This window comes from Chaetura pelagica, unplaced genomic scaffold (assembly GCF_000747805.2).
Source record: "Chaetura pelagica isolate M959 unplaced genomic scaffold, ChaPel_1.0 scaffold275, whole genome shotgun sequence".
NCBI classification, from domain to species: domain Eukaryota; kingdom Metazoa; phylum Chordata; class Aves; order Apodiformes; family Apodidae; genus Chaetura; species Chaetura pelagica.
Window position 1 is genome coordinate 968,450 of NW_009953486.1, and position 11,091 is coordinate 979,540.

Here is an 11,091-nt window from a genome sequence, read left to right on the forward strand (position 1 = left end):
AATTCATCAAGAGGCAAAACCTTTCCCAAGTGTGCTGAGGTGCCAGGAAGCATCTGAAATGAAAAAAAAAACACCACAAAAACAAACAAAAAAAAACCCCAAACCAAAAAACCATGAAGCCCAAACCAAAACCTCAGCCATCTCATGCCAACAGAAAGAGCAAGAAGAACCTCAGGGCCCTGGCAAGCAGAGTCTGGGCTGGGCTTGCAGTCCCTGCCAGCAGTGAGGAGGTGAACCCAAGGCCTGGGGAAGTCTCCAGGCTGTTTGGGTGCTTCAGGATGCCAGACCCAGCAGAGAGAAGCTGCCTGTGATGCCACCATCAGCCACTTCTGCCTTGCCAGGTGGCACATCCTGACCCACATGACCCTGCGAGTGACCAACAGCTACATTCCCAGTGCTCACAAAGATGTTCTCCAGCATGACCCACATGCTCCAACTTCCTGCCTCTTTAAGAGTTTGATTTGTGCTTCTCTTCCTTTTTTCCCTGCCTCCCCAGAGAGGGTCTTTACTGGAAGATGTATTTCAAGTGTAAATGTAACTGGACCTGGAACAGAACCCCAGATAATTAGGTGTAATGGGCCCTCTCATTAGTGGAGAGGAGCTGCTGGTTTCTGTCAATTAGGACAGGAGAACATGATGTGCAGTGTTTGACACAAGGATGAATGCAAAGTTCTGTTTGTGTTTGTTGCTCCCAGGTGCTCTGCAGCTAAACCAGGACTGTGCAACCAGCTCTACTGAACAGGTCTTCTGGTTTTGTTGTTCTTTGGAGGTGCTTTTTTAGTGGTGCTAGGTCCCTGTGTATCCACCAGAGCCACAAATCTGTGGACAGATTGGTTTGTTGTACATCCTTGTAAGCTGGACACAGGGGCTAAAGAGAAAATACTTGATCCATCAGACATCTGTGCCTTCCTTTTCTTTTTCACTTCTCCTGCATCCTCCCATCTTCCTTCCCACAATGCAAGGACCAGAAGCTTTTGTGAATGAGCTTTTTTTTGGTTTTCTTCTCATTGTTTTTGTTTTGTTTGGCTGTTTTTTTGTTTTGGTTTGGTTTGGTTTTTTTTTTTTTAGATGAGTTGTAGTACCAAAGGGATTCAAAGCAGCAGGGATGCTCCTGGAACTTCATAGGAAAATAAAAAAGATCCTAGAAAAAGGTTGTGATTTATCAGCTGTTTCCTGGGGTGGGAAGCAGAGCTGTGTGTGTGTGTCCTGTGCATACACAGGTTTACAGCCATGAGTGAGTGTTATGCATGTCTGGAGCGTTCAGCTCAGAGGCAGTATTTAGTCCTCAGGGATGTGTGTCATTTTCAAGTACTCTTTCATTTAGGTGCAAATCAAGATCCAAAGCCTTGCGTGTTAGAAATCAGCTGCACTTGTCTATCTCTTGTACCACTAGAGAATCTCATCTGCCAAAGGTAAATCAGTCTCCAGTCTCCTTCTGCAAACCACAAGTTTACCAGGTCCCCATTCAAAACAGCAAAGCGTAAACATTTGGTGCTTGATCTAAGCAGATAATCCCCAGATGCACAACCAAGCAGCCCATTCTCCTCCTGCTGGAGTGTCAGGTGAGGAGCAGACGTGTTGGAAGAACAGCAGGTTGCAAACCCTTCTGTGCTCTGTCCTGTTCCTCTCCCCATGCTGAAATGGGAAAAACACAGAGAAGTGATACATCCCTGTGTGCCACCGAGAGCTAGGCTGTATGCTGGGCAGGTGGGGAAGATCTCATGGGAGTTACCCATATATTCAGGTGCTACTTTGGTAAGTAGGGATCTGAATATTTTATTCAATACACCCATTTTTCTAGTTCTCATCTGTGTAACAACACACAGGGCACACTCATGGAGCACTGGATGCTCCTGCCCTCTGCCCTGGGCTTCTCTGCCTGAGAGAGAGCACAGAAAGAGCTGGCTCCCAAACCCAGATATTGAAATCCAGGTTTTGGAGGTTGGACATCTTGGGCCATACATATGGTTTCAGTCTGCAGCCTAGACCCTGAGCTACCAAAGCCAATCACAAGCAGGGGAGATTGGACATTAGGAAAAAGTTCTTTAAAATGAGGGTGATGGATCACTGGAACATGTTGCCTAGAGAAGTGTTGGGGGCCATATCCCTAGAGACATTCAAGGTTGGGCTTGATGGGACTCTGAGCAACCTGTTCTAATTGGAGGTGTCCCTGGTTATTGTAGGGGGTATGGACTAGATGACCTTCAGAGATCCCATCCAACCCAAGACATTATATGAAATAATGGGCTCGTGGCCAAGAGCAGAATTGCCAGTCACAAAACTTCCACTAATTAGATGGAACAGTTAAGTGACAAAAGCCAGGTGGGTGCTGGAGTTGGGATTTCTCATCTGGTGGATCTGGGAAGTGGATTCCCTAGAGATCCTCTGCAATGGGGAATTAGTGGGAGAAGGCAAATGCTTTTGGCAGGGTGACCCTGGGAGGTCATTGCAGGCCAAAAGGAAAAAGGATCTTGTGTTATAAACCCCCCAGTATCCACCCAGCAAATATCCAGACCACTTCAGATCTCTTCTAAGGCTTTTCCTTAATTCTGTTTCAACTCTTGTACATTTGTGGATGCAATTATTTTCCTATGGAAAAACAAACACCCTCCCACACAAGAGAGATCAAGACTAGTAAGTGGAGTCAGCCACTTGTCAGAAGAGCTGCTTGAAGAACAGAGAGCTGTGTTTATTGGTGCACTGGCAACGAGCAGGAGAGCACACTCTAAAATAATAATTAAGGGGGGTGGGGGGGAAAGCTGTTCTGCTTCTTCGAGAGCGAGGAGCCCGGCTCCAGCTGTGCCTGTCTCCCAGATGTGCCCGTGGGTCTGAGCGCGGGACTCCCGCCTGCAGACTCATCCCACCTGCAGACTCGTCCCACCAGACCAACCAGTTTCACTTTCAGAAATAGGAAGTTCCCCGGGGAGGGCCGGCGAGCGCCCAGACGCGCGAGGGAGACGGGCAGGCAGCGTGAGCCGCCCGGCTGGCGGCATGAGCCCCGCCAGGCCCCTGTGCCCAGCCACCAGGGGCTCGGTGGCATAGCCCACCCGGCCACCACCTCCACTGGGGATGGAGCAGTTTGTCAGGAAGCGTTTGACCTTCCTGACATCCTTCTGGAACAAGCTCCGTCCCCGCTCCGTGACCGAGAGCTGCTCGCTGGGGTATCTTGGTTCCGATTCCGTTTCGCTGCACTCGGAGCCCAACTCCGTCTCCTTCCTGCCCAAGTCCTCTCTCTTCATTGCTTTATACACTTTCACAGCCCGGAGCGCCGAGGAGCTGAGCGTGAGCGCAGGGGACAAACTGCGTGTCCTCAGAGAAGAAGGGGAGTATGTGTTTGCCCGGAGGCTGCTGGGGGAGCCGGCCATGGGCTACGTTCCTGCTGCCTACGTGGCCAACCTCAGCCAGGGCACCTCCACGCACTGGCCGTAAGTATCCCGGGCTCCTGGCCCACAGGGGGATGGAGGCTGGACTGGGCTAGTCCAGGGAAAGGCAGAGTTGATGGTGGGGAACACGAGCTGCTTGTCCCCTGCTATTGTCATCAGTGGTGGTGGGACCAAGGAAGGACCTTCCCTCCCCTGGGGATCCCTGCAGTTCACAGTGGTGGGGTGGAGGTATCCAGTGCAGCAAGCAAGGGTTGGGGGATGTGGCAGGGGGCTGAGGTCCCCCTTTCCAGGTGCATCACTCTCACACAGGACAGGGTGGCTCCAGGATGGGATGTGGTGTGACTGTACATGTGTGCAGCTATGGTGCTGAATGAACGGGCTCTGGCTTGTTCCTGGTCCTCTCACTCTCTTCCTGCATAAAGGGGAGGCAGCAGGGAAGGAGCTGGGAAGCTCCTGCCTGAGTCCTGCCAGCTCCAAAAAGCCTAGGAGAGAGGCAAGAAGCAGTTTGGGTTGGGACCTGCTGGGAAGTCCAGAGCTCTGTAGGGCCAAGCTGCTGCCATCAGGCTTCTGCTCATCCGGGGCTGGGGGTTCCCTCCCTGTCAGTGCCTCTCCCACCTGATGTGGAGCTCAGATTGATGCCTCAGCCTTGCCTCAGCTGGGGAAAGCCCAGGCAAACCCTTGCATAAGGCATCCTGGTCCCAACATGCCAGGCAAAGTGCCTGGAGACACGGCTGTTCCTTCCGTGCCAGGCTCTGAGTCACGGCGGTGATGGGAAGTGAAGGGGCAGGTGGGATGGCAGAACCTTCTGGGGCTCACCCTGCGCTGTCCAGGCACAGGGGGAAAGGAGAGGAGTGGGGGGAGCCTGGGCAGGGCCCTGATGTGCAGGGGCAGCTATTGCAGCTGGTGGGATGGCAGCAACCCCCCCATCCCTCCCTGAGTGTGCGTTGGAGAAAGGCAGACCCAGTCTGCTTTGGACCATGCTGGGACCACGCTGGTGAGGACATTGGGGTCTGCTTGTTGCTTTAGACCCGTTGCACAAACCAGTTGGGCAGGTGACAGCCGAGCGTGTGTGTGTCAGTGTGTGCACAGCCCCTTCCCAGCCCCAGGACAGAGGTGAGGGCGATGCCGTGGTTGGTATCACACGTGCCCAGCGTGGCCACTGGAGCAAGCAGGGAGCACACAGACTCCAGGGAGCCGCCGGTTGGAGCTGGGTGGTAATTTGTTCAGCCTTGTCACCCCATCAGGTGTAATTTCCTGCACGGCTGCTCAGACGCCGGCAATCCCAGTGAGTGACGAAACCTTCAGCTTCACACGTCCCGGCTGTGTCAGGCTGGGTGAAACCTCCTCTTCCCCAGTCAGCCAACCTGCCTGTTCTTGCTGGAGATCTGGTGACGAATCTTGGTGCTGGTCAGGCACAGGAGCAGGGTTGGGCTGGGTCCTGCCTCCTGCTTGGGGCTGCTGAGGTCCCCAAGCAGCGCTGCCGTGTCTAGAAGCAACAAAGGGCGATCCCCTGGGATGTTTTTATCAATGTGATTTGCTCGTGGGCTCTGAGAGCTGGTTGTGTCTGTGAGCTGCAGGGCAAGAAGTGTAAAGTGATCCTGTGCCTGTACCTGTTGCTCTCCTGGCAGAACATGTGAGTGCAACATCTCCCAGAGCACCTTCCAGGCAGCAATGGGTGGTTGGTGCTTTATTTACCTCAGGCTGCCCTGAGCCACGGGTGTGAACATCCTGATTTTGGGATGGAGCTGAGATCTGGCCAGGTTGATACGGCAGTGACCGGACACTGCTAGAAGAAATGATTTACACTTATCAAGTTGCAATAAAATGCAGTGACGAAACCTTCAGCTTCACACGTCCCGGCTGTGTCAGGCTGGGTGAAACCTCCTCTTCCCCAGTCAGCCAACCTGCCTGTTCTTGCTGGAGATCTGGTGACGAATCTTGGTGCTGGTCAGGCACAGGAGCAGGGTTGGGCTGGGTCCTGCCTCCTGCTTGGGGCTGCTGAGGTCCCCAAGCAGCGCTGCCGTGTCTAGAAGCAACAAAGGGCGATCCCCTGGGATGTTTTTATCAATGTGATTTGCTCGTGGGCTCTGAGAGCTGGTTGTGTCTGTGAGCTGCAGGGCAAGAAGTGTAAAGTGATCCTGTGCCTGTACCTGTTGCTCTCCTGGCAGAACGTGTGAGTGCAACATCTCCCAGAGCACCTTCCAGGCAGCAATGGGTGGTTGGTGCTTTATTTACCTCAGGCTGCCCTGAGCCACGGGTGTGAACATCCTGATTTTGGGATGGAGCTGAGATCTGGCCAGGTTGATACGGCAGTGACCGGACACTGCTAGAAGAAATGATTTACACTTATCAAGTTGCAATAAAATGCACCAACTGCCTGCAAAAGCAATGCAATGAAGCAAGGGACGGCTGGGAGGGCAGTGGGGTGGTGGCAGCCGTGTTCAGAGGCTCTGAGCCACGGGTTGGCCATCATGCTGCTCCTTCAGGGTGAGCAAATGGTGTGAGGGAGCTGCTCCCCACTCCCTGGGCTGGACACAAACCCATCCACCCTCTTTTTGCCCTGCACTAACCCCCCTGCTCTGCCCCCACAGCTGGTACTTCAGCAAGATCAGTAGAAATGAAGCCGAGCAGCTTCTGCTGTCACCTCCCAACCAACATGGCTCTTTCCTCATCCGTGACAGTGAGAGCAGCAAGGGCGAGTACTCTCTCTCAGGTAATTTTTGTGGCAATTATCCAGAGAAAATGAGCAGAGGGAAAGGAATCAGGCTGCTCCTTAGGGGCAGCTCCTGGCTTGGTTAGCGCAGGGTGAAAAACATGGAAATATGTTTAAAGAACTTTACAGCACCTTGTTAAGGTGAATTGACCACTTGCTAACAGCAGGGGGAAAGCTAATAGATGAAGGTACAAATTGCTGAATTATGGTGGCAAAGGAAAGTATGTTGCTCTTGTCCAGGGTATGAAAGCCATAAACAATTCACAGTGGCTTAATGATGGTTTTGTGGCACTAACTCCCAGGATTTCATTCCAATGGCTTTTGTCATCTGAGGTTGTCTAAAAATATGCTGCTGCTCCAGATCACCAGGGCCTGGACTGGTCCCACCTACAGAAATCTGAATTCAGGGGTTCTGGACCAGGCAATGCTGTTATGATCTGGTCCAATCCACCTAACAACAACCTCAAGAAATTCACAGCAAATGCTGCATCCTACCTACTGCTTCTGCTGGTTTATTCACCTCCAGCAGCAAGGAGCTCTGCCACTCTCCGTGCAGTTCATTTGTGTGGGGAATTATCCCTGCTAATGAAGCATCACCTCTCTGGTCCAAACGAGCCCCACTCACCCATGGCCAAGAGTTCCCTGAACTGGGAGATGGGAGCAAAGGCAGTGATGGGGAGTGGGGTGTCGTGCCCCAGGGGCAATTTGGTGCCTGGAAGGTGGGAAGCAGGGAGGTGGGAAGGATCTGATGATTGCATGAGCTGAGTTTTCCACTTCCTGGGCTTCCCCACAGTGCGCAACCACGGCAAGGTCAGCCACTTCCGAATCTGCAAGAGCCCCAGGGGCAGCTTCTACATACAGAAGGGACATCCCTTCCCAGACATGGAGGAGCTCCTTGCCTTCTACACCAAGCACTGGAAGGTCATCCAGAGCCCCTTGCTGCAGCCCTGCAGCCCCGCGGTGCGTACCCCAGTGGCGTGGCTCCCAGGGGTGGCCGGGGTGGGAAAAGTGGAAAGAGAAATTAGGGAAAAACAGGAACTCTCAGTCTATCCACTTGGGATTTTAGATTTATTGAACTAAATTTTAAGTACACCATTAGTACAGCTCCCAGCATCACCTTTTATCAGCCATGCTAATGCCAGGCGTGGCATTTATATATATTTATAAATACTGTTGTCCAGGCTTTTCCAAATTCTCTCCTCCATCTCAAAGACTAGAAACCACATTGTTACAAATCCCTTCAAAACTGAAGCTGGAAATACCTGTGCTTCCAATTTTTTTTTCCTAGAGTGTAACAAGACCATATTGCTTCTGTATAGTTCCCATGCCAATTAGTGTGGCACTCATCAATCCCATTAGAGTATTAATCCCAAATTGCCGACTCATTTCCTGATTGGAATTGCATTCACTGATTATTACTTAGAAGTAACAATTAAACATGTGAATAATTTGAGAGAGAAATGGAAAGGCTTAAGATAAAAGAAATACTGAGATGAAGCCTAAATTAGCCCTAATGTGTAATAATATTAATTTACTCATTGGTATTTATTGGTGGAAATGAAGAACAGCCACCTTTGAGGTCTGAAGAGGAGGGAATTCTGACTTGAATTCCTGCTCTTTCATGTAGTCTCCAAAAATCTCTCCCCTTGCATATGTTGGCTGCCAGCAGAGGTAACACAGGGGAAGCTCTACATGCTTTGTGTCCCCAGTGGACACTTGGCAAAGGGAGAAGCAACACAGAGGCTGCAGCACTGGCACAACGTGGGTGGTGGAGCTCCACGTCCTGCTCACTCCTCTGTGGCTACCAGGCCTTGCTGGGCACCGAGAGCTGGTGCTGGCTCCACCAGCAGGTCCTGCCCAGCTGGTTGGTCCAAGCATGTGGTGCCCATTTCACAGACCCCACCCGAGAGGGACGGCTGGGAGCGCCCACGCTGGGAGTTCACCCTGCGGAGGAAGCTGGGAGAGGGCTACTTTGGAGAGGTGTGGGAAGGGCTGTGGAGGAACACGGTGCCAGTGGCCATCAAGATCATAAAAGGTAGGTGGAGGAGCAGATGTTAACAGTGGCCAGCTGGGTCTCATGTTCACTGCCATTGTTCACCCCCTTCTGTTTCCTAGTCCTCTTGGTCGCTGTGTCTGTGTAACCAAGTTCTGGTAGGGCCTGGCAAGTAGCCACTGGACTACTTCTGTGCACCCATTTAAGCTTTGGCTGCACCTTTATAAAATGGTTGCATCCAATGAGTTTGTGATAAGTCATGCCCAAGTCAAGTCATATGGGTTTTTGATAAGTCCTGATGAGACTATGGTCCTAAAAATGGGATCCAAAGCCCCGTGGAAAACATCTCTTGGGTGTTTGGGTGTGCAGGCACAACCTTTGAGGGCAGGAGTGAGCTGTGAGGTGGAAAAAGCCCCTCATCCCAGCTGAAGGTACTGACCTCCCGATGTCCATTTGAGAAAGCAGCTCACAAAGGCCATGTTGGTTTTCTCCCCCAGCTGACATGAAGGCAGAAGACTTCACCAAGGAGATTCAGAACCTGAAGCGCCTGAGGCATGAGAAGCTGATCCAGCTGCACGCTGTCTGCTCGCTGGACGAGCCCGTGTACATCATCACTGAGCTCATGCGGAAAGGCAACCTCCACACCTACCTCAACAGTGAGTTCCTGTGCTGGCCCCGTGGGGAGTGGGTTCCTGGAGCTGTGCTGCTCAGTGAAGGTTTTCTTTGTCCCAGAATAGCCCCACGAGCCTGAGGGGGGGACCCTCAGAGAGCAGAAGCCTGGTTTTGGTCCTCTTCAGCTCAGTGGTAAAGCAGAGCAATCAATGGGTGCCTGGAGATAGTCACTGGGTGACCCCAAGACCCAAAGTCACAGTCTGCTGTGATTCTTCTAGTGTCCATGTGGATTAGGTCCATATCAGTTCCAGGGACTGGAGCTCAGGCTAGGAGCCCAAGTGTGTCAATAGGGACCTTCATCCCTCCTTCTTCACCCACCAGCTGCTGGTGGGAGTCTGCCAGCTCCAGTACACAGAAATCCTGCTGCCACGTTTGGGCAGCTCTGCCTTTGATAGGAATGAGATGACCAAGCCTCCCCTTGGGCCCACCAGCATGGGTCTGGACATGTGCAGAGCTAGGAACAGGCTGTGGTCCACTCATCACCTGGCTGTCAGTTTATTTTTCTTGGCCTTTACTTTCCTGACACATTAAACAGTCTTGAAGGGAAACAAGACAAACAGCTCCCACCAAGACCTGTTTTTCTACTAGGTACACCCCCTCCTCCTCCCCTACGCTGGCCTTATTCATGGCTGGGGCTTTAGCAGCATTTGGTGCCAGAGGAGCTGGAGCTTGCAGGTAGGACAGGTTGAGAGGCCTGGCTGGAGATGTGCATAGTAGAAGGTCACCTATGGCTTCAAACAAGCTATGGACACCTGTGTCCTTGTTGCAGCACAGGGCACTCTTTAGAGTTCAGCCCAGTCCTGTTCCTGAGGAGCATGTGGCTGTGTTGAACTTCTCATGTGGCACAGCCAGGGTGGTTAGGCAGGACCTCTGATTCAAGGTTTTTCACATTCCCCTGGTTCCACATTGCCAGCTCAAGGTTTCCTTCCAAACCAGAAAACACAAAATAAACATTCCTAGATTGCCCCCAACACTTGGATTGTTTGGGATAACAGGTCCTGAAGGGAAGTCCCTGGGCACCTCCCACCTGCTCAACATTGCCTGCCAAGTAGCGGATGGGATGAGGTACCTGGAGGAGAAGCACATTGTCCACCGGGACCTGGCAGCCAGAAACATACTGGTGGGAGAGGAACTCACCTGCAAAATTGCTGATTTTGGACTCGCTCGTCTCCTCAAGGTTGGTCAGGGGGATGCTGTGTGTCCCTCCATCACCCCAGGCCACCAAGCTGCCCCGTCCTGCAGCTGTCTCCTTTCCCAGCCTGTCGCCCCAGCAAAGCCCCCAAAGCAGCAGCTATGCTCACCAGACCATCCCTCACGGCCCATCTCCCATTGCTTTTCAGGATGACATTTATTCCACCAGCAGCAGCACCAAAATCCCAGTGAAGTGGACAGCCCCAGAGGCCGCCAACTACCGCACCTACTCCCTCAAGTCCGATGTCTGGTCCTACGGGATCCTGCTCTACGAAGTCTTCACGTATGGTCAGATCCCGTACGAAGGTAGGGCTGCCAACCCCCTCTGTGCTGCTCTGTCCACACACTGGGCAGCTTGCCCATGGTGCCCCAAAGCCAACATGTCACAGATTGTCATACTGTCCCTTCCACAATGGACCTAGAAGGAGCTCCAAGAGCATGAGCAGGTTGTTGTCTACTTTGGGGATTGCTTAGAAGGGAGTTTTGGGGATTGCTTAGAAGGGAGTTTTGGGGATTGCTTAGAAGGGAGTTTCAGTGATTGCAGAGAGGGCGCAGGAGCTGGGAGTGGGAAGGTGGCATGAACTGGATGATCTCACACAGCCTCTCCTGTACCAGCCCCATGGCAGAGAGACACCACAGCAGTGGCAGTTGGCATTTTGGCCCTTTACAGGACAACCTTCAGGGCATCAGATTGAGGGGCATCTTCTTCTTCCCTCACAGGAATGACCAACCAAGAAACTGTACGGCAAATCACCAGGGGCTACCGCCTTCCCCGGCCCAGCTCCTGCCCACCCGAGATCTACAGCATCATGCTGGAGTGCTGGAATGGCAACACAGAGGAGCGTCCCACCTTCCTGGCCCTGCGGGAGAAGCTGGGCTTCATTTACAGACGGCTGCTCAGCTCCCTCTCCTGAGGGACCCCTTCCCACCATCCTTCCTGCACAAGCTCCCCCAGGCCAGCTCTTGCCAAGTGGCTCCTTCCTTCTGGTTTGCCCTCTGACAGGGCTCCAAAGAATGCACATCCTCCCCCCCCCCTCCCCTGGAAAACAGCCCGTGGTCCCTCTCTGTCAGGATGCAGGGAGGTGGCCAAGGTGGCCAAGGGAAAAGGCAGCAGGTTGTGGAGAGCTCATTGCTGGCCC

General features: G+C 52.7%; 1 protein-coding gene across 1 annotated transcript; it reads left to right on the top strand.

The window, feature by feature from the left end:
* The first annotated feature begins 3,069 nt into the window (after window positions 1-3,069).
* Window positions 3,070-10,866, top strand: LOC104389589 (tyrosine-protein kinase Srms-like). The gene is made up of 8 exons (XM_009998603.1): window positions 3,070-3,425; window positions 5,975-6,096; window positions 6,890-7,056; window positions 7,993-8,131; window positions 8,587-8,745; window positions 9,757-9,938; window positions 10,102-10,258; window positions 10,673-10,866. The coding sequence occupies exons 1-8, from the start codon at window positions 3,070-3,072 to the stop codon at window positions 10,864-10,866; spliced, it is 1,476 nt and encodes a 491-aa protein (XP_009996905.1).
* Window positions 10,867-11,091: the final 225 nt, after the last annotated feature.

What these genes read in the sequence shown, in the direction of transcription:
- LOC104389589 (XM_009998603.1), top strand. Translation starts at nt 3,070, where the DNA reads ATGGAGCAGTTTGTCAGGAAGCGTTTGACCTTCCTGACATCCTTCTGG. An exon ending in GACTCGCTCGTCTCCTCAAG is followed by an intron (nt 9,939 to 10,101) that starts GTTGGTCAGGGG and finishes ATTGCTTTTCAG; the next exon opens with GATGACATTTATTCCACCAG. An exon ending in TGGTCAGATCCCGTACGAAG is followed by an intron (nt 10,259 to 10,672) that starts GTAGGGCTGCCA and finishes CTTCCCTCACAG; the next exon opens with GAATGACCAACCAAGAAACT.